The sequence below is a fragment of the Ursus americanus genome, chromosome 18, assembly GCF_024610735.1.
Source record: "Ursus americanus isolate L20-20 chromosome 18, mUrsAme1.1.p, whole genome shotgun sequence".
Classification (NCBI taxonomy): domain Eukaryota; kingdom Metazoa; phylum Chordata; class Mammalia; order Carnivora; family Ursidae; genus Ursus; species Ursus americanus.
Genome location: NC_142144.1, coordinates 13,461,051 through 13,484,782, shown reverse-complemented (window position 1 = coordinate 13,484,782; position 23,732 = coordinate 13,461,051). Strand labels below are relative to the sequence as shown.

At 35.5% G+C, this 23,732-nt stretch overlaps 1 protein-coding gene across 4 annotated transcripts in view; it reads left to right on the top strand.

Moving 5' to 3' along the window:
• Positions 1–23,732, top strand: part of CNTRL (centriolin) — an 81,010-nt gene that overhangs the window by 4,171 nt on the left and 53,107 nt on the right. For 3 of the 4 annotated variants that reach the window (XM_087869404.1, XM_087869403.1, XM_045791046.2), the window contains exons 2-11: positions 604–845; positions 2,709–2,839; positions 6,315–6,445; positions 7,951–8,092; positions 10,185–10,371; positions 13,929–14,122; positions 19,167–19,223; positions 21,135–21,254; positions 22,101–22,329; positions 22,661–22,770. In XM_087869404.1, the coding sequence (XP_087725530.1) occupies positions 635–845; positions 2,709–2,839; positions 6,315–6,445; positions 7,951–8,092; positions 10,185–10,371; positions 13,929–14,122; positions 19,167–19,223; positions 21,135–21,254; positions 22,101–22,329; positions 22,661–22,770 (1,512 nt within the window). In that variant the 5' untranslated portion in view covers positions 604–634. The remainder of the gene's footprint in view (positions 1–603; positions 846–2,708; positions 2,840–6,314; positions 6,446–7,950; positions 8,093–10,184; positions 10,372–13,928; positions 14,123–19,166; positions 19,224–21,134; positions 21,255–22,100; positions 22,330–22,660; positions 22,771–23,732) is intronic. The other variant, XM_045791042.2, reaches the window with a different exon arrangement.

Below are 23,732 nucleotides of genomic sequence, written 5' to 3'. Positions count from 1 at the left end.
AGCTCTGACATTTGAAGATTGAATACAGGACATGAGCCAGCAAAGGAAGCCGAGGAGTGGCCACAAAGGCAGGAGGATACCAGGAGAGTGTGGTGTCCCAGAAGTAAAAGAAGAAACTTTATCAGGAAGGGGAGAGTAATTGTCAGTATTAAATACCGCTGGTTGCCAAACATTTCCAGCTTCCTACATTCTAGGACCCTTTGTGGGTGTGAGGGGTGCTGTGACTAGTGTGGTCCAATACAGAAGAGAAATGACAGGTGAGATTTCTGGCTGGAGCATGTGTCAATACAAGAGCTTTTGGAGGTCTCTTTTCCCTCTGGCAAGGTGATCAGCAGTGTTTGAAGCAGTGTCTGCTCCCATCAGCTTGGAGTAGTATGGGTCCTAGGATCTGTAGCCTCTGAGTTTGTAACTTTGTCATCTTCAGAACACTAGAAATAAGGGCGCTTGGCTGGCTCAGTTGGTAGAATGTGTGACTCTTGATCTCGGTATCATGAGTTCAAGCCCCACTCTGGGTGCAGAACTTAAAAAAACTCTAGAAGTAGATCAATAGTTATGAGAGCTCTAAAAAATTAACCTTGTTAAATATGCCGAAATCTCTTACAGGTTTTGATGGACACCTGGCTTTATTCTTGCCATGAAGAAAGGTTCTCAGCAAACATTTTCCAATGCAAAGATGCCACCATCACCTCACTCTCCTAGTCCACCATCCCTTATGTCCAATATGAGATCTAGGTCACTTTCACCTCTAAGTGGATCTGACAGTCTTCGTTTTGGAGGACAATGGAGTGAACAAGTTGAGATTACAGATGAAAACACGGTGCTTTTGGACAGCCAAGACCATAAAGGTAATGCTTTTTAATCTAAGAATTGAACACATACTCTAGAGTAGAGATGGACAATTACCAAACTTACATTTTTGGTCCAAGTGAAATATATATCTTCGTACTAACATGACCTATTGTTTATATCTGCAGGAAGTGTATAAGGACAGTGGAAGATGAAGGCTTCTGGGTGAGGGTGAAGCTGTCTGAAAGAGTTAGGAGAAGAGAATTTCCAGAAAGAGGAGGCTTTATTTCCTGTGGCGGGAGAGTACCTTAAAGCTCATATGCCAAATTTACCATCATTCTTAGTTAGAGGAAAAGCATATCTGTTCACTTCAGAGTGGAGTGTCTTAATTCAGTACAAAAATATAATCTACCCTTGGGCTATTCTAGTCTGCTTATGGTCAAACTGCTTATCATGTTCCTGTAAGGGACATGTATATGTTCCTCCAAGGTTTTGCTTTTATTTTTTTCTTAAAAGCAGTCTGTTCATGTGGGAATCTGTTTTCAGAAATATATTCTTTTTTTCTAAGAGACCCTTTAACGTGACTGAATGTGAATGAAAACTATGTGATTTCTTTGCTAAGTCATGAAGTCACAGCTATCTAGCTGCTCAGTTTTTATTACTAAACCTTGTCAGCAATTGAGTTTAGACTGTACTCTTACTGTCAGTTGGTACACTGTTGACTCTGATTTGATTAATATTTTAGAATATTAGTCATTTTCTTTCCTAGAATAGCCCAAATTAAAGGAAAAAAATCACTTTATTTTGAACCCAGATAAATGTAATATTAATTTATTATAAATAATCTTAGGGAAATTTTGTCATACAGCCTGAATCTGAACCCAGCATTGATTTTTTCTGACTCAAAGAAAGAATTTTCTTTTTGCAGCTGCTTTTGTAAAATGTAAGATGGCTTTGAGAAGCTTTGACAGCAATGTCCAGTCTTAGGGCAGGAGTGCTGTCCATCAAGTTAGTACTTTATAAAATATATTGTGTTATTCTCTGTTTAAAAGAACAACAAATTTGAGTTTTTCACCACTAAAAAAAGAAAAAAAGGATTTTTAAGAATTACAGTGTTTCTGAAATTTAGATTGGAATTTAAAAAAACAAAAACAACCAGAGTAGTGACAGCTTATTTAAAACAAAACAAAACAAAACAAAAAAGTAAGTAATTTAGCACTGTAATAAGTCGATAACTGTAAAAAAAAGACCCGAAAACTAGGGCGTGCCTGGGTGGCTTAGTCGGTTAAGCCTCCCACTCTTGATTTTGGCTCAGGTCTTGATCGCAGGGCTGTGAGATCCAGCCCTGCTTTGGGCTCTGCTCTTGGTGTAGAGCCTGCTTATGATTCTCTCTCTCCCTTTCCTCTGCGCCCCTTCTCTCTCTTTCCCTCTCTCTCTCTCCTTCTCTAAAAACAAAACAAAACAAAACAAAAAAGCTAATATCAAAAATATTGCTAAAACTTTAATGCTGCATGGGATTAAAAGTATAAGTTTTGGATTCTTCTGCCTGGGTTCAGGTCCTGGATTTCCACATCACTAGCCACAAGATCTTGAGCAAACTATTATAGTTTTTTTTAAATAAATGGGAATAGTAATTTCTATTTTAAATGTTGTACAAATTAAATTGTAAGTGTAAAGCGTATAGTGCAAGCTTGGGACAGAGCTAATATTTATAAAGTATAACTTACATTACTATATATGTATGCAATTATTATAATATAATGCTATATGAAGTAAAATATAATTAAAACATTGCAATTAGAACTAACCAGCTGTTTTTATATTTGCATGTCATAAAAATTTTTTTTGTTATATATCATCAAAATAATTTGTTTTTCAGAGGTGTCCCTTCTACTGATGATAATCTGTTTCTGTAATTTCAGAAGCCGATTCACATACAGGAGTCCGATACATTACAGAGGCCCTTGTTAAAAAACTTACTAAACAGGACAATTTGGCCTTGGTAAAATCTCTGAACCTTTCACTTGCTAAAGATGGTGGCAAGAAATTTAGGGTAGGTTACCAGCATTGTTTTTTAATTTTTCTGTTTTAAAACTGAAAATTAAAAGATTATACTAGATTTACAGTAACATTTCATCCTAATGTCACCTAATTTGTAGCAGACCTTGTATTGTTTCCAGTGGAAGTTCTATATCGGAGGTATGACATCTTCACATTCATAAGCTCCTATTATTCTATACATTATTGGATTCTTTCTAGAGATGGGGTTGGCAAACTTATAGCTTGTAGGCCAAATCAGGCCTGCTGCCTATTTTTGTAAATAAAATTTTATTGGAACACAGCCACACTTATTTGTATACATATTGTCTGTGGCTGTTTTTGCACTACAATAGCAGGGGTAAATAGTTGTCACAGAGACTATATGGCCCATAAAGCCAAAAATATTGACTATGTGGCTTTTTCCAGAAAAAGTTTGCTGATCTCTGCTCTTGAATGTTTATTACTTTATTCGTAAACTATACAACATGAATACATTGTAAAAGACAACTTAAACATTTTAATTGGAAAAAAATATAAACTTAGATGCCTACTACATTAGTCACAAAAATTAGTTCCGGAAGGTTGAAGATTTAATGAAACCAGAACAAAACCCACAAAAATGCTATAGAAGTATTAGGAAAGAATATAGGAGAGTTTATTTTAGAGTCTTAGAGTTGAGAAAGCCCTTTAAGCGAGCACCAACCCTAGTACCACAAAGAAAAATATTGACAGACTTAGTGTACATAAAGATTAAAAAGTGTTTAATGAAAGATATGTTTTAAAAAGTTAAACTGTCAGGGAGTGTTTTCAGCATATATAATAGTACCCATATAAAGAGCTTCTACAATTCAGTAAGAGAGACAACTCAGTGGAGAATGTGCAAAGGATATGAACAGGGCATTCACAAAAGTATTATAAGTGGCATGAAAATATATCCACCTTTATTAATATAAAAAATATGAAAACAATAGTTTGATACCATAAAATCATTCTTGTATGTCTAATGGTCAAGAATTAAAAGGATTATTTCAGTGTTCAGAATGGTGTGGGAAGTGGATATTATCATATTGTCTTAGTGGGACATACACATTGCTCCTGCAATTTAGAAAGACAGTTTGGTAGCATTTATCCAAATTTCACGTGTACTTATTTGATCCAGCAATTGAGTTTATGCTTACTGAATTTATACTTACTAACCCAGCAGTTCTACTCCTTGATGTCCGTTCTACTGATATTACATACACATGTATCCAGAAGTATCTATATAGTCATGTTTATTAAGCATTATTTAAAATAGAAAAATTGGAAATAACCAAATTTCTATCAATAGGGAATTGGTTAAATAAATTATGGTGCTGTAGACCATGAAATACTATCAAGTTTCTTAAAAAAAATAAGAATGTCTTAATGTGGGACAATGTCCGCAGTGCATTTAATGAAAAAAATTCTAAAACATTTTGTATAATAAGGTCTAAAAATTCTGTTTTTCTATATGTGTATATATGGATGTAAATGAATAGAAAGCTACAGATGTTTATATGTCAGCCTCTTAGCAACGGTTACCTTTGATCAGTGGGATTTTTTTTACAGGTGCCTAGGAACTTGAAGAAGAGAGCTTCTTATGTTTCATTTGAGGTTTTTATTAGAATATATTTATATTTTACTTGTGTAATTAAAAAGGAAAAGGGAGACATTCTGGAGTTTACAAGTTGCAAAAATGAAATCAAAGTAGTAAATATTTACTGTATGGTTATTATATGCCAGGCATTATGTTAGGCTGTGGGAATAAGTACACAGGTAAATAAGCTAAGTTTCTGATCTCTGGAAACTTAGAGCTTCCTAGAAGAATGTCTGGAATTAAGAGGAGAAATAGTGAAGGGGAGTCAGAGAGAGAGAGAGAGAAAGCACACACAGGAGAGGCATACCCAGTGAAGAAATCTGAAGGGGCTATTAGAACAAGAAGATCTAAGAGTATGATGAATGGAGACCAAAGGAAGGAGAACTTCAAGCAGGAATGGATGATATAAAATGTCACAGAATCATTAAGTAGGACAAAAACTTAGAAGTCATTTGGATTTGGCAGTTCAGAAGCCCTTCTATTTCTCAAACTAACTGGGCCTTTGTATTTTTCTCCTCTGCTTGTTGTTCTCTGCCCCCACATGTTCACAGAGCTGGCTTCTTGTTATTAAGGTCTCAGTTCAGTGTACTTCCTCTATGAGGCCTTCTCTTACCACCCAGTTGCCATTAGCTGCCTTCTCCATGACTCTCTTTCATTCTTTCCACCAACAAATACTTATTCAGTGCCCACTATGTGCCAGGCATTTATGCTTACGCAGTGAACACAGCAGACAAATCTGCCCGCCTTGGTGATTTGCATGCTGTCACATCACATTATCTTTATTTTCTTGTTAGTACACTTCAGTGTCTGAAAAAGTTGTTTATTTATTGACTTTCTCTGTGAATGAAAGCAAGAACCTTGGTTTCCTTACTCACCAGTGTATTTCTAGTACCTAGAACAGCCCCTGGCAGATAATCCATGTTTGATAAATGTTTGTGGAATGGATGGATGAATGGCAATCGTGGAGAGAACTATTTGAATACATAGTAAAAGCAGAAGATATTTTGCCTTACCAATAGAATAAATGGAAGGCAGAATGAGCAAATGTACACAACTCTTGTGAGAACATGATCACAAATAAAGGAGCTAAAATGATAGCTTGATAGGAAAACAAGTTTAGCATGAGGTGATTTGTTCTGTATAGAGGAGATTAAACCTGTTGAACAAAGGCTCCTGTAGCAGGGAAGTTGTCTAGTTCACTGGTATCCATTGCCTGGTGGTGCATCTGATATGTAGTAAGTACCTATTGGATAGTGACTTCTTTTTTTTTTTTTTTAAAGATTTTATTTATTTATTCGACAGAGATAGAGACAGCCAGCGAGAGAGGGAACACAAGCAGGGGGAGTGGGAGAGGAAGAAGCAGGCTTATAGCGGAAGAGCCTGATGTGGGGCTTGATCCCATAACGCCGGGATCATGCCCTGAGCCGAAGGCAGACGCTTAACCGCTGTGCCACCCAGGCGCCCCTGGATAGTGACTTCTTAAACTTAGGGGAAGATCCAGGAGTGAAAGAGATTAAAGATGCAAGACCGTGGGGGGTGGGGAGGAAGTAGATGAGGTTATGCAAGAGCATAGGTATCTAGCTGAATTTCGAAGAAAGGAGGAGGAGAGGAGGCATAGAAAAGTTGAAGTGGAATTCTTGCTGAATAGTTTTGATTGTCTTGATACATAGGAAGTGTTGTCCATCCAGGGGCAAGGAAAGCTGTTATTCCTGGTCGAAGGAAGCTGTACCAAAGGATTGTCCAGGAGAGCAGGAAGGGTTTATTATTCTCTGGTGACTGATCAAAACAGCCCTTGATGCATATACATACATGTTGTACTTTATGTAAGGAATTTGTCATGTAAAGTATTTATTCATTTGTTTCCAATTAGTATATTGAAAATTTGGAAAAATGCGTTAAACTTGAAGTACTGAATCTCAGCTATAATCTAATAGGGAAGATTGAGAAATTGGACAAGCTGTCAAAATTACGTGAACTCAACTTATCATATAACAAAATCTGGTAAGTAAATACTCTTTATGTAGCATTGTAGCATTGTCTTTGTTAAAGAGGTAGATTAATGTTGCCCACGTTACTGAATTGAAAGAGTCCTTTGAACAGCAGTTACTTGGATCCTCATTCATTGCTAGTCTAGCCCTTCGCGTATGATAACTGCTTTCATGTTTTGGCATTACTAAAGTACCAAATAATATTTTTCTAGCATTATCCTTCGCGTATGATAACTGCTTTCGTGTTTTGGCATTACTAAAGTACCGAATAATATTTTTCTAGCATTATCCTTCACGTATGATAACCGCTTTCGTGTTTTGGCATTACTAAAGTATCGAATAATATTTTTCTAGCATTATCAAAGAAGGAGATACATGAATACCAAATTTTATTTTAATTCCATTTTTGACAGGAAGTTTTCACAGATAGAGTCTTTGATCCACTGCCTTATTACATTAAGAAAGTTGACATGAAGCAGAGTGTTTTAATCCTGTCATTTTGATCCTGAAGATATTTCAATGCATTTTGATACTATGTGTTTATCCTGATGTTCTTTGTTCATTGCTGTAATACATTCAGTCGTGCTTTCACTTCATAATATATATTACTGTGAGGAATAAACATAATAAAACTGACAGTGGCAAAAAACCACACATAGAAAACTTGTTATAAACAAAATGATGCAATTGTCAAGTCTTGAAAATCTTTATATCTGTATACTTCCCCCCACCTTAGACTTGGAAGATAGTGGCCAATAAAATAAAACCACTAACAGTGGCAGAAGCTCTAATATGGCAAAAAATGAAAGGGGAAAAAAAACGGAACCAAATCCTTAATATAAAGTTTGTATAAAAAATGATCCTGATAAAAATAATTTTAATAAAGAAGCTTGGAAATATTTGCCCATAGAAAATTTACCAAGGAATTAAAAGTGACAAATTGTAATCAATTAAATTGACAATTAAATTGGCAAAATATTTCATCAATGAAAATTCATCAATATGATAAATGTTCTATTGATTTAAATATTCTGATTAAAATATTTATGTTCATAAATTAGTGTTCTAGAGAGTCCATCAGTTCAAAATGGCAATCATATCCTGGTGTTGTACCTAATCTTTTGGTGATGACTTAGGGTAATAACGAAGGTTATCTCTTGTGCAGGGCTGTAACAAAGGAGTGTGTGCTGCTGAGTTTTTCAGCTCTCCCCTGGCTATCCACTAGTACTGCTCCCAGTGAGTAGTGATAATGCCATGGATAGACTCTCCTTTTCTGTGTTGTGGGATCCTAAAGATAGGTAGGATTTCTGGACCCAGTAATGAAGAGTTGGCAGCTTAGCTGTTCTGGTCAGTTTCTTTTTAGCCACTTTTGTTTGGTTCTCGTTTATTAAAAGGGTTAACAAATTATAATTATGAAAAGTAACCCCACATAAAACCAAGGCTATTTATTCTTAAGCATACAGTGGAGGGACTCTATCATTGTATTTACTAAATTTGATTTTATCCTTTGGTTTCCAGCAAAATTGAAGGCATAGAAAATATGTATAATCTGCAAAAGCTAAACCTTGCAGGAAATGAAATTGAACATATCCCAGTATGGCTAGGGAAGAAGTTAAAATCTTTGCGAGTCCTCAATCTGAAAGGCAACAAGATATCATCGGTAAGTTATTCAAAGTAGCAAGAAGTTTTTTCAAATTTTTAGACTTGTTGAAAAAAATATTAAAGTCTAAGTTTTTAAAAAGTGAGATTTCTTGGGGCACCTGGGTAGCTTAGTTGGTTAAGCATCTGTCTTCGGCTCAGGTCATGATCCCAGGGTCCTGGGATTGAGCCCTGTATGGGGCTCCCTGCTCATCAGGGAGCCTGCTTCTCCCTCTCCCTCTGCTGCTCCCCCTGCTTGTGCTCTCTCTCTCTGTCAAATAAATAAAATCTTAAAAAAAAAAAAAAAAAAGATTTCTACTTTTAAGGTTCTTGGTCCTTTGACCAGACATCAAATTTAGGTATAACCTAGGACTCTCTAGGGTAATTAAATATAGGCATTTCTGGTTTTGAGTGGTTCCATGGTAACTGAGAGTTGACCTCTTCGGATTTTTGCATTATCATTTCATTTGAGCCTCAGAAAACTTTTCTTAAGGAGGCAGTAAAAAGATTATTTTTTGAGTGCTGTCAGTTAGGTAGCATTGTCTTTTTCTCATTTTCAGGTTAAATCTCTTACCCAAAGTCACACAACTTGTGCCAGAATCCAGGTCACTGAATGCCAGGAACTGAGTTCTTTTTTTTTGTTTTTGTTTTTTTCAAACTTACGAATTAAGCTTGATTATAGTGTCAGGTGTTATAAGTGGTTATTCACTAGCTCTTTTATCATAGAGCAATTTTGTTATCATGGCTCACATAATCTGATAATTGTGTATGCTTTCCTTTGGAGTATAATTAATGATTTTCTTGTAACATTTATACAGTTAGGTGTTTAATAAGTATTTGTTAAGTAAAAACATGAATTTACTTAAATCTATATTAAAATTGAAACAGCCATGCTTAAAGAACATTAGTCATAGAAAAGACAATAAAAGATGTGCTTTCTAATATGGGTCTAGACCTGCCTTCTATGACCTTGGAGAATCCCTTTATCTCTCTAAGATTCTTTGTTTAAATTAGAGCAAACAAACCCTACCCTGCCTTCTTTACAGGGGTGTAATGGGGCTCCATAAAATGATAGATGTGAAGATGTTTTAAAAACTCAAAAACACTAAATGACTCCTTAAACCTTCACCAGTGGAAGAAGCCATTTGTTTAATTACTGTGTGATTCACAATGTCCAGCTTTCTTATTCCATCTTTATAAAGGTCTGGTAAGGTGACTACCATTTCACTGCAACAGCCCAAGAGCCTCAGAGCCCAGACCTTATACTATGTTGCACTGCATCACCTTGGAGCTCTTGGGGCTTATGCTATGATGGAAGGAGGTAGCCATGAATCTAAAAATTGCTATAAATATTCCTTCAAGTAGTCGATTGTTAGATAGTACTCAGTGTCAGCTGATGTTAACAGGAAAATCATTCAATAAATATTATCATTTCTAATTTTTCATGACTTTCTCATCCCAGTTTATATTTGACATTGGCATTAGTAAGAGTGGTACACATTCACTTGTGAGAGGTATTAGGGTATTAGGAGTAGCATTTCTTGACCTTTTAAAGTCCCTCTTTGGATAAACATAAAAATCTTTAAAAATGTGACTATCTCCCAGTCTCCTTACTTATTTCTTTTAACGATCAATTATAACTGTTATCTGAAGATTTACCAAAATCTTTTTTATAGCCATTTATATTTTTGATGTGTTCAATCAATATAATGAAAAAATAGTAGGTTTAAAGTTACACAGATGAATTCAAATCCTCTTTTGTTCATTTGTAAGGTCTGAGCTTTGGGCAAGTTATTCAACTTCTTCAAACCTCAGTTTCTTCGTCTACAAAATTAAGATGTTGTTTCTATCATAGGTTGTTGTGAGGAGTCAAATGAAATGGTATATGGAAAATGCTTAATACTGTCCTGATACACTATGGATCCTCAAATACTCACTTTCTGTTCCTCCCCTCACACCACTAATTTTGGATAATGGGTTCCATGAATAGGTTCCTTGCCATGTTGATAGCAATTTTCTTGATTTATTACTTCCTTTAGGTATGCTTTTATTATTTTAAAATTAAATTATGCTAATACTGTTACATATACAAATATTGTTACATATCATTTCAGCTCCAAGATGTAAGCAAGTTGAAACCACTTCAAGATTTGACTTCTCTGATCCTACTTGAAAATCCAATTGTGACCCTTCCTCATTACATCCAGTTTACCATTTTTCACCTTCGCTCATTGGAAAGTTTGGAAGGTCAGCCAGTAACTACCCAGGACAGACAAGAGGCTTTTGAGAGATTCAGTTTAGGTAAGGTGACATTAAAAAAAAAAACTAAATTTGGGTGGGGGAGGAATTTATTTTCAGAAGTTATCCAGAAAAATATGTTGAAGTGTGAGCTATTTAACTTAATTTTTTTGAAAATACCCCCATAAACCAATTAACATTAACGTCATTATACAACATTTACACATTATTATACAACAATTATACATTAACATCATTAAGAATCATCAGATATTTATTGAGCATGTACTGTGAACCAGGCACTGTATCTGGCACTAAGGATACCATGGTGAGCAAGACATATGGTACTGGCCTGCATACAGCTTGTATTTTAATGGAAAAGAAAGACAAAAAGCAAGCAAACCCAGATAAAGTAACAGGAGAAAACCTCCTTTTGGCAAAGGTGTTGTAAAGGAATGACTCGCTCAGAAGTGACATGTAAGCTGACGGCATAGGCAGGAGAGGATCAGCCACGTGAAGAAAGACGTTCAGAGAGAGGAACAGTTTGCACTTTCAGGCTGGAAAGCCGCTGGTAGATTAAGGAACTAAAGGTTCAGTATGACTGGAGGATAGGTCAAGAAAACGTTGGGAGAGATGGGGGAAGGGTGAGATGACAGAGGGCCTTGGGGTTTGGATTTTATTTCAGGTGCAGTAGGAAGCAAATGAGAATTTTTAGGCAGTAGTGGGACACGATCCACTTTTTATTAAGAAAATTATTTTTAGAGTACACTTATCCTGATGAGCACTGAATAATGCATGGAATTCAGTCACTGTATTGTACACCTGAAAGTAATATATGTTAAGTATATTGGAATTAAAATTTTTTTAAAAGATTATTTTTAATGCAGGGTGGAGAGTGATTTGAAGCAGGGCAAGTGGAGATAAAGGGACATGTCCAGAGGCTGTTGCAGTAATCTAGGCTAGAAGTGTTGGTGGTCTGTATTCAGGTGGGGGGTGTAGAATAGACAAATCAGTTTTGGGGGTAGAATCAGCAATACATTCTAATGAGTTGCATAATTCCCAGGCTTCTTGCTTGAAGAAGTAGTTGGATTGGTGATATTATGTTTACAAAAGGGAGGCTTTAGAATGCTAAGTTTGAATGTCTGCAAGACAACCAAGAAGAGGGTTAGATATGTGAGTCTGGAGTTCAAAGAGATATAAATGTTGTCAGCGTTACAGTGATATTTAATCCCACTGGAACTGATTGGCTCACTTAGGCAGGGGTGGAGAAGAGCAAGGTGAGCCATCTAAGGAGACTGAGAAAGAGAGGCCAAGTAAGGGGAAACCCAGGAAGTAGTGGGTTGCAAAAGCCCCAAGAAGATTTCACGAGAGGAAGTGGTCAGCTAGGTTGAGTGTTGCAGAGACATAGAGAAAGTAAGTAAGAAAAAGTAAGATGAGGACAGAGAAGTGCTTTAGATCGCAATACATGATGGTCTTGACCAGCACAGTTAAGGAGTGGTTGGAACAAATTCTAGATTACAGATCCAAGAGTGAATGGAAGGGACACATTTGGGTGAAGATTTGAAATTTCCTCCCATGATTTCTCTCTCCTAGTACCTAATAAATGAATTTTTAAAAAGAGTTTAAGTTAGAAAAAATTCACCAGTATCTTCCAGACCAGAAAATGGACAGAAGCAAATGCAGTAAACCTCGAAGCTAGTAACCAAAGAAAGAAAGAGAATGTTTGAGGGTGGAGTGGAGAGACCATCATGGCTCAAATTCTTATGGTCCTTGAAAAGACAAGATGGGATCAGAGAAAAAAAAGAAAGAGTGTCTCTTGATAAGAGGGACACTTTATCAGAAGGAGCAAAGATGTGTGCAGGTGTGGGTAGTTTTTGTTGCTTTGGTGGTGGGAAAATGAGAAAGTTCCCACGGATGGGGTCTCTTTTCTCAGTGAAATATGAGGTCATCAGCTGAGAAAGAAAATGGAAGGAGTATGGGAAGTTTGAAGAAAAAGAAGAAGGTATGAAATAGCTATTTTAGAGCATTCGGAAGTGAGTCTGTAGGTTCAGCCATTCGAAATTGATGTTAGTCCATTTTGGCTTACAAAAAGAGCAGTTTCATATGGTTTGATACAATCCTTGAGAAATATGGTAAATTTTTATTAGTTTGGATCCCCTAACTCAATATTTATTACCCTGAAATTTATGTTTTGGAATCTTTAAAAATATAAATAATGCAAAGGAAAGCCCTCATATAAATACACTTTTGGGGAAAATGTTTAAATTAGGATTATTTATGACTGAGTATTAATTAAGAGCCTCTTGGGATCCAGCGGTGAGCCAGACAGATGCAGTTTCTGCTTTTACAAAGCTTTAGTGGGAAAGGCAGATGCCTAGCCATTTGATCACATTTTATAACTCATTGTGCGACAAAGGGCACAGCAGAGGTACAGGGTGACCTGAGAGCATCTCTGGGAAGCATCTCACCTGGGGAGAGGATAGAATCAAGGCAGGCTTCTCAAAATATTTTCAAAACTAAGACCTGGAAGGTACAAAATAGGTCAGTAGGAGATAGAAGAAGAAAGTTCCAGACAGAGGTGTGAATAAAAGCCTGCAGGATGGGATGCCTGGGTGGCTCAGTCGGTTAAGCATCTGACTCTTGGCTTTGTCTCAGGTAGTCATCTCAGGGTTGTGAGATAGAGCCCCACATCTGGCACTGTGCTCAGCAGGGAGTCTTCTCATCCTTCTCCCTTCCCCTCTGCCCTTCCCTCTCTCTCTCCCTCTCTAAAATAAATAAAATCTTAAAAAAAAGAAGAAGCAGCAGCAGCAGCAGCAGCAGCAGCTTATAGGTAAGAAGAGGCATCACAAATCTCAAGAAGTGGGGTCACTTCAGAAAGGCTGTAGGGAGTGTACTTGAAAATGAGCCTGGAGAGGGATTTTGAGACCAAATCATGAAGATCTTTGTGAGTTTCATGTAAGTTTGGATGCTATCCTATCCATAGTAGGAAGCCTTGGAAGGATTTTTAAGATCACATAGTATTTTGCAGACCTATTTGCAGCACCCTTTAAAGTGTAATTACTAATATCAGATAAAATATTGCGTGTTTTTTAATAGGAGACCTGGAAAAAACCTTATTTACCAACATGCTAAGTGAATGAAATACTTGGAAGTAAAGTGTTGTTTGTTTTTTTTTTTTAAAGATTTATTTATTTATTAGCGAGCGCGTGAGCATGTGCTAGAGAGCAGAGGTAGGGGCAGATGCACAGGGAGAGAATTTTCAAGCTGACTCCCCACTGAATTCGTGAAGCCCAGTACTGGGCCATATCTCACAACCCTGAGATCACGACCTGAGCTGAAACCAAGAGTCGGACGCTTAATCGACTGAGCCACGCAGGTGCTCTGTAATGTGTTATCTTTTAAAATTGTTATCCAAATGATAATGCCTTCTTCCTTTTTGATATAAATCACTTGCTAGCTCAAGACTATCTTTTTCCCCCAAAACCATAGCGAATAGTTTTCAAAGTAGAATTGTACTTATATTATTCTAAGACATCTTCTGCTATTATTTGAAAAATATTCTTACCTTTCTTCAAGTAGAAAATATAATGATTAATAAACTATTAAATTTGTGTTGGCAGACGAGGTAGAAAGACTGGAAAGAGATCTGGAGAAGAAGATAATGGAAACTGAAGAGCTTAGGAGCGAGCAGACAAGGTTCCTTGAGGAAATTAAAAGTCAAGATAAATTGAACAAGTCACTGAAAGAGGAGGCCAGGTTACAAAAACAGAGCTACGTGGAGATGGAGAGTAACCTAAACACAAAAAATGAATTGGTAAGCCTGTGTTTTACATTGCTTTGACTATATTCTCTTGAAATAGAGAATTCTTTGCCCTTGGGTCTAAAAACAAAACTTCTTGACTATAGAATGGGGAAGATGTGGTTTAACAGAAATTTGTGCAGAAGTTTCTACAAATTGTAGCTGACCATGCACTGTGTGACATGGGTCCCCAAAGGACGAATACTATCTTGGGCTGCATTATGTGAGAAGTATGCTATCCAAAATAAAGGAGGACAGTGGAGCCCCACACTGAGGAGTCAGTCAGACTGCCCCTAGATGTTTGTATTTTATTTTTAACAACATTGTTGGTAAGACTATGCCTTGGCAAAAACTTTTAGAAGGCAAATTGGCAATATTATCCAAATTTAAAGGGACATACCCTATGTTCTATATATTAGAAACATTTTATATATTTAACATATAATAGTTATATATGATACACATTTCTAATACATTTTGTAGAAATTGAAGCAAGAATGTATTGGGGCGCCTGGGTGGCTCAGTCGTTAAGCATCTGCCTTTGGCTCAGGGCGTGATCCCAGAGTCCTGGGATCGAGCCCCACATTAAGCTCCTCCACTGGGAGCCTGCTTCTTCTTCTCCCACTCCCCTGCCTGTGTTCCCTTTCTCGCTGGCTGTCTCTCTCTCTGTGGAATGAATAAATACAATCTTAAAAAAAAAAAAAATGTATAAAGATATTGTATACCTACATATATACACATACATACATGAACATTCACTACAATATTGTTTATATTAGTAAAATACTGAAAATAGCGGAAATGTCCCTCAGTGGATATCCATCTGGAAGAATGATTGTGTTGCTATTAAAATGAGGTAGCGTTGTATGTCCTGATATGGAGGTATGTCTAATCCATATTGCTACGTGAGAAAAGCAAGCTGTGAAACCGTATATCAAGTATGATGCTATATAGGTAGTATATATAATAGTATAAGTGTATGTAGGGAAAAATGGTAGATATGTACCAAACTCTTGACAGTAGTTATTTCTGGGGAGTGGAATTATAAATAGCACTTTCAAATTGCCACTAATGTGTATCTGTAATGTTTAAATTTTATATAATTTGGCTTTATGGTTGAAAGAAGAAGAAAAAATATTTTAAAAGAGATTTAGACAGATTAGATAGCTTATGATCAGAAGTGCCAGACCCAGAGACTTCAGAGGCCTTGAGACCACACCCTATGAGGAGTGGCCAAAGTAACAGGGGTGTCCAGGCTGGAGAAAAGGAGATCTAGTGAGCTATGACCATTATCTTCAGAGAGTCAAAGGACGGTTTCATGGAAGAGGGACCAAAGTTATTGACCAGGGTCCCGGGCCATAAAATCAAGAAATGGCAAATAAATTTATAACAAAACAATTTTCCATTGAGTAATAAAGAAGAAATTTCTAGGGGTACCTGGGTGGCTCTGTCAGTTGAGCATCTGACACTTGATTTGGCTCAGGTCATGATCTCAAGGTCATGAGATGGAGCTCCACGCCCAGCATGGAGCCTGCTTAGAAAGAGAATCCTTTTTCTGACTCCTCCCCTAGCCCTCCCCCCCCCCCTCCACTCCGCCACTGGCTCATGCTTGTGCACTCTCTATTTTTTTTATAATAATATTTTTTTATTATATTATGTTAGTCACCATACAGTACATCCCTGGTTTTTGATGTAAAGTTCCATGATTCATTAGTGTGCACTCTAAAAAAAAAGAAGAAGAAATTTCTATTAACTGCCCTGAGACAATGTGATAATTCTGGAATGGGATTGCTGTCACTGAAACAGGCATATATGCTCAGGGCTTAGAGAAAAAATAAAAGACATTAGCTAGGGAGATGGACTAAATGATCTTAAAAGGCCTTTTCAACCCAGATAATCTGATTCTGTAAAATAATTAAGTTATTTTCCTTGAAGAAAAAAATAGCTGTTGCTACTCTTTTTTTTTTCTTTTGACAATTCTTTTTCTGATCTGTGGATAACTTAGAGAATCTGATTTCTCATATAACTAATGAAATCCTAGATAGTTCTCTTTCTTTTTGCACCCCCCCCCCCCTTTCAAGATGGGGATTCTGGCTTGAATGACTTGATTTGTTGACAAGAATTCTGCTTAAGCACTTATGTTTTTTAGCAAGAAAAAAGTGTTTCCTTCTCTGTGTAGAGATGGAAATTGTTGCTTGAAATCTGAATACTTGACTGCTTCTTTCTTGAGCTTTTCTTTGAGGAAAAAGATGATTTATACCAGGGGGAACATGATGAAAGACAGGGCAGCTTCCCCAGCTCTGTCAGTTAACTGTTCAGAACATTTGTGGGTTTCTTCATATGCCTCTTATTTGAAGGTATTTTTCAAATATGTCAGCCATATTCTGAAGGCATATTATATATGATGTTAATAATCTGATAATTATCAATAGTTTTATGTTATACATCTGTGGCTCTCTAGTCCATAATTCCATAATGATGAGTAATTAAATCATTGGAAACTTATGTGACAATCAGTTTTATTTTAGCAGTGAACTCTTTGGGCCACCACTTAACATTTGTATGTAAAATACAAGTATAGGGCACTTGGCTGGCTCAGTTGGTAGAGCGTACAACTCTTGATCTTGAGTTCAAGCCCCATTTTGGGTGTGGTGCCTACTTAAACAATAAGTTAAACTTAAAAAACAAAAGAAAATACAAATATAAAAGACAGTATTACTATGGTATTCCGTGGTATTTGTGAACATTTAATAAATTTTCCTGCGTTACTGATCTTTTTTATAATACAGAATCCATTTTTTATTTCTAAGATAAAAGAACATTATAACTTCTATATGCGGACCCCCTGGTAAATGTTAGTTAACTCATTGAAAACCTGGGCAAGGGGTGCCTGGGTGGCTCAGTCCGTTGAGTGTCTGCCTTTGGCTCAGGTTCCTGGGATCAAGCCCTGCAGGGCTCTCTGCTCAGTGGGAGGCCTGCTTCTTCCTCTCCAACTCCCCCTGCTTGTGCACGCGCTTTCTTTTTCTCTGTCAAATAAATAAAATCTAAAAAAAAAAGAAAAAGAAAAAAAAGAAAACCTGGGCAAAATGTTGTATCTTTTGACTTTGCGCTTTCCCCAAATTACGGATTATCTAGTTGCTAATTTTCTCTTTTTTCTACTAATGTTGATACGTTTGTGCTGTGAATAACTGTTTTATAAATTGTCAACAGTTTTTGCTGGGTTTATTTTCAGTAACTATTTTTGGTTAGAAGATATTGCTTTTCTTCATGTCATTGTTATTTTTATCATTAACCATTTAAAAACATATTGACATATGAAGTTAGTATATATTTATCGTGACAAATTTAGACAACACAAATGTATACAGTAGAAAATGAAGGTCTCACTCTTTCCCTTCCCTATTCCCTGATGTTAATATATATCCTTTTTGTTTTCTACGCTTAAATGTGTGCGTATATTTATATAATGTATATGTAATTAAATATATATACCTTTAAATATTTTGTGATAAAAAGAACCTTACTATATTTTTTAATTCTGCATCTTATTTTTTTTTTACAAAATGATATGTATATCATAGCTCTCCAAGTTAAAAAACATACCCACACACATGTGCACACACAAATATACACACATAATCTTTTTTATTTTTTTCAAAGTTTATATTGTATTCCGTTATATGGATCCACAATAATTTATTTAACCTACTCTTATTGATGAATACTTAGGTTGCTTCCATTTTTTTTACTAGAAACAATACTACAGAGAAAATCTTTGTAAATATGTACTTATGCATTCATAATAGTAATTCCTTGGTATAAATCACTACAAGTTGGGGTGCCTGGCTGTCTCAGTCAGCAGAGCATGTAACTCTGAGTCTCAGGTTTGTGAGTTCAAGCCCCACTTTGGGGGTAGAGGTTACTAAAAAAAAAAAAAGAAAGAAATCACTACAAGTGGAATTACTGTGTAATTTGCATTTTAAATTTTGGTGAATATTAAAAGTGTATATCTGCTTTATATTTCTATAACAGTGAGTGAAAGAGCCCAATTCCCCACTTGAAATTATTATTTTGAACTTATAAATAGGATAGGAAAAAAGTGGAATCTCATTGCTTTAATTTCACTTTTTTTTTAGTTGTTGGGAGAGTTGAGTATTGTGTATGTATTTATTAGCTATTTTATATTTCTTCTTTAAATTTGTTTTTTCTTTTCTTAATCAACAGGCTATTTTTTATTTAAATTTAATTAATTAACATACAGTGTATTATTAGTTTCAGAGGTAGAGTTCAATGATTCATGAGTCTTGTATAACACCCAGGGCTCATACATCCCCATGCCCTCCTTAATGTCCATCACCCAGTTATCCCATCTTCCCAACCTCCTCCCCTCCAGCAGCCTTCATTTTTTAAATTCATTTACCTGTTTTTTCAGTATTCCAAAAGACTATTCTATGTTTCAAAATGAATTCTGGATCTTATTCTAAGAGCCTGCATTTGAAAAATATTTTCCATTATCTTCTGCAGAATATCTGGTGATAATATCATCTACAGTTATATAATGTTTTCCAGTTTCAAAAAGTAACTCTTCACATAGTAGGTCATTTAACCTATAAAAGAAATGTAGTAACATTAAAGTAAAACTTCTGGTGCCATTCAAACTATAATAATCCCCCTCTCCTGCCACCAGTAAATATTAATTTAATTAACTTTAATGTTGATATTACTCTTTGTCTTTTTGCAAGTTATTTAACTCCGGTTTTTCAGTTTCCTCATTTTTAATATGAGGATGATTTACCTGTTCTGCCAGCCTCACAGAGTTGTGAGGACTAAACAAGGTAATGAATATGAAAATAATTTGAATTGAATTAAGCTAAGTAATGGAAGGTGGTAAATCTGTAGCATAGAAGGATGATAAAATGTGTGTCCATATAAGAGCGGTGCAGGTTCTAATAACATCTTCCTAAGGTAAGTTGTCAGTAAAGAGCAGCTTCTAGTACTACAGCTTAACTCTCCAAAGTTCTCCAGGTGATGGTCTCTGTTTGCTTTTTTCTCCTTTCAGCCCTTGTCTTGGTTTCTTGCAGAGCATTTTCTGCCGATTCTTTATTCTTCTTTAAAGGTAGTTCCTTCAGGGCTGAATTGCACACTATGTTTTTCATGGTTTGCATGATAACTTGAGTTAATATGCTTATGTACATCTTAAGTTTTGAAACTGGCTTGCCTTCTCAAGAAATGTGCTTGTGTGTGTATGTGTAATTTTTTTAATGGATGTGTACATACGACAGTGAATTTGAATGTGAGGGAAAGAATTTGTATCATTTTTCTGATCGGTAAATGTGTTAACTGCAGTCAACTCTTGATTATCCACAGCTAATACTGTAACCAGCCTACTTTCCAGGTCCTTCAACTCCTAATTTGCTCTCATTTATGCATTTCTTCAGCAGACATTTATTGAATACTTACTAAATGCTAAGCCTCGCACTATAAAAGACACAAAGGTAATTTTAAAATGCACAGAGTATATATGAGACCAGTCCATATGTTGTCCATGGTCCCAGTCACATATGCCTTTGTTTGGCCCTACTGCCAATGATCTTTGGGAAGAGAAACCTGAGATTAGCTTATGCTGTTGGTTGTGAGTTGCTTTCTTGAGATTCAGGGACTTAAAAGCATTCAGTGGAAGCATCAGTGTGGGTAATGTGCTGGACACCCTGCAGCAGGACATCAAAGGCAGCGTTGTAGAGTGTTAGATTTGAAATCAGGAGACTCATAATGGAACTCTGCCTCTTCACTATGAGCTGCGCAATTGGGCAAGTTATTTAATCTCCTGGTGCAGCTTTTATCATTTCATAGGGTAGTTGTAAAGACTCAGTGAGCAGCACAGGTTCTGGCATATATGAGTACTTGATCGAGATTGCCTGTCATCCAGGTTAGCGTTACTTCCACTTGGATGGATAATCAGGAGATGACTGTAAGCTAAATCATGCACGAATTTGAGTTCCTGAGCCTTGTAAAATATTCATGTTTGTTTATGTTTTATTCTCTTTAGCTTGCATTTTCATATTAATGAAATTTTTTCTGCATGTTTTTTGTCTGGTATTTGTGATCCGATGCTGTCAAAAAAAAAAAAAAAAAAAGAAAAAGGCAAAAATCACTTAGTGGACCTTTGAAATGAACTCACAGGATTGGTTTAGTAGGAAGGGGGCTGATAGTGGTAGTTAATAAAATATTTAGCTTCTGCCACTAATCTAATATGTAACTTTTGACAAGACAGTTCACTGATCTACACTCAATTTCTTTATTTGTAATTCAAATAAATCAATAAATTAAATTAAATTCAAATAAATAAAATAAATTAAAATGATCTCTTTTCTTCTAGCTCCAAAAATTTCTAAGAATAAGTAAAAAGTTGTAATTACAGTAGAATTACTTTATTAAAAATTTAATATTATATATTGGGATCTGATTGACCTTATTTATATCCTTTATCCTCTATTACAAAGAATAATGTACAAAGATATACAGCAACAACAGTATAATTGAAATCAATCTCTTATTTTCATCCTTCTCACTCCTTCTTGTGATTCCTTTGTAATTAATCCCAAATATCATCTCTATCCATAATTTGAAGCTATCATTAACATTGCAGAGTAAGTTAAATAAATTAGTGTTAATTATTGAAAAATCAGGAAACAGATACTTAATAGAGTATTTAAAAATAATTGATACAGAATTATTTTCATGTTTGGATAAAGCAAATTTAAATGATCTTTAAATCTTTATTCACTGTATCCTGAAATAGCATATAAACTTCAAAGGTCTTTTACGTGATCTTTTATGAAGTGATAATTTTATATTGCATTCTTTATAATACTTTAGAATGAAGATAAAATACTGTGACTGTTCTGCTATTTGCTGTGGGGTTTAAAACAATCTAATTATTAGTTATGATTAGAACTTGCCATGCCATTGTACCTTTATACTAACTTACTGACATTATATGTTGTTTCACATCAAATTGGGACTATAGCTAAAACAGAAGACCATGGAACTAATGCGAGCATGTCAGAAACAGTATGAGATGGAACAGGAATTGGCCTTTTATAAAATTGATGCCAAATTTGAGCCACTAAATTATTACCCATCAGAGGTGAGTTTAACTTTTATTTATTTATTTAGAGTTTAACATTTTAGTAATCCATAGTTAAAGCCAGCAGAGTGGAGTGGGGGAAGGCGGATGGTGAAAATATTTAAGAGACTATCAATAACCATTCCACTTTCTTGTTATGAGGGCATCAGCAGAGTAAACATATTTTGGTTGAGGGGCGCCTGGGTGGCACAGCAGTTAGGCGTCTGCCTTCGGCTCAGGGCGTGATCCCGGCGTTATGGGATCGAGCCCCACATCAGGCTCCTCCGCTATGAGCCTGCTTCTTCCTCTCCCACTCCCCCTGCTTGTGTTCCCTCTCTCGCTGGCTGTCTCTTAAAAAAAAAAAAAAAAAAAAAAAAATTTGGTTGAATCAGTGAATTTTTTGGTTCAGTAAGTTAGAGCAGCATCCAAAAGAGGTAAAAAGCCCCAAGACAATCTGTGATTCCAACCGATATCCTATTATTTCATAAAAAATTCAATTATTAAAATTTATTAGACTGAGATTTTACTTACATATCAGCTAAGAAACCAAAATAAAACACCTAAGTTTCTGATTTCAGAGATTAAGCAGTGTGATTAATCACATAACTGTAGGCAGTTCTTTACTCAACCAATCTAAACCCACTTTTTGGGGATAGGAGGAGGAATTCTTAGAGACCATTTTTTGTTTTAGTTCTTTTTTGGTATATTAAGAGTGAGGTAAAAAATGGCATGTATTTTTCAGCTTCGAGGCATGTAGGATTAATATTTAGGCAATTCTGTGATATGTTCTTCACTAATAAAATGAATAATGTCACTTGGCTACTTAGAAGTTACTTATTGAACTATAAATATTTATTTTGCTTTTAGTATGTCGAAATTGATAAAACCCCAGATGAAAGCCCTTACATTGGCAAATCCAGATACAAGAGAAATATGTTCACTACAGAGAGTTATATTATTGCAAATGCCCAGACAGTAAAGATCAAGAAGATGGAGCCAGATGAAGGGGAACAACCCAGAAATGAGCATGTGAACTTGAGAGCCCATACATCCCTGGACATACAACTGGAAGACAAAGAAAAAAAAATAAGTGCAGGTTAACAAAAGTTATTTTTAAATTATTTTAAGAATTTAATCTTTCAAAAAGATTGAATATATAGACAAATTTTGTTTTATAATTCTTTTCATTAAACATGCTGAAGGCACTTAATTATATTGTTTACAAGAAAAGCCTAAAAAAAAAAGTAGTGATTCATTGAGCAAATCAGTTTTTAATGATTCCTGTTATGGTTGAGAATGGGGTTCTTGACAGTAATTCGGTGGCAGCATATCCAGGGGATCCAAGAATGCTTAAATCTTGACCCTGGTAGAAATTTGAGATTTCAGCATTTTTCTTGTGTTTGTGTTCATGGTTTTTAAATTTGCAGCACAAACTCGACTATCAGAACTACACGATGAAATAGAAAAGGCGGAACAACAAATTTTAAAAGCTACTGAAGAATTTAAACAGCTGGAAGAAGCTATACAACTTAAAAAAGTACGTAAAAGCCAAGTAGCAATGCAGGAGGAAGTAAAAAAATGAAATGGGTTTTCTCCCTTCATAACCTTGTTAAACAAATTTTAAAATCAGTGCTGCCTAATTAATTACAAAGTAACAATTTTCAGCGTCAGCTGTGGTTCTAGTATTTTTCAGTTACATTTTCCTTCCATTCATAATGACATCCTATTAACATTTTATAAAGCATGCAGAAATAAATTACTTATAATTTATGTAAAAAGAGGTGTTCAGTCTACTCTATTATGAAAGTGTCTACTTTACCCAGGGAGGTTGATGCTTCCTGTTATATCTGTTCTAATTTAATTAAGCACTACCCACCTTTAAGATCCTGGGACCTAGATTAAGAGTCAGAAGACATCTATACTATACATGAACATTATCAAACACAAGCAACAAAAATGAAATGATATAAAATATGGTGAACAAAAAGAGGGAGGTGTTATACTCTCAGAAATTACCAAAGTCTGTCATGAAGAAATAAGCAGCTCAAATCCATGATGTAATTGCATGAGGAATAGGGAAGTATCTTGACACTTTTCAAGTGTGTAAAGGTTTTAGTTATTTGCAACTTTTAAAAATCAGTATTTCAGAATTATGTTGGTAACTGCATTCATACTATAGTAGGTAAAACAAGAATGTGAAGTCCAAATTGTAGATTCTTTCAAAAGATACACTATATTTTGATTTTAAAATTATATAGTAACTAGAAATTGTTTCGAGTTTATTGGAAGCTTACTATATGCTAGTCCCTGATTGGGCTGGGCCCTGAGTGATGAATAAAACAGGTATATTTCCCTCCCACGTGGACAGGATATAATAGGCAATGAACAAATATAAAAAAAAAAAAGTAAAAAGGAAATATAGTTAAACAACATGTATGTTGTAGGAAAAAATAGAAAGTTAGGAGAGGCAATAAAAAGGCTATAATTTAGATTGTGGAG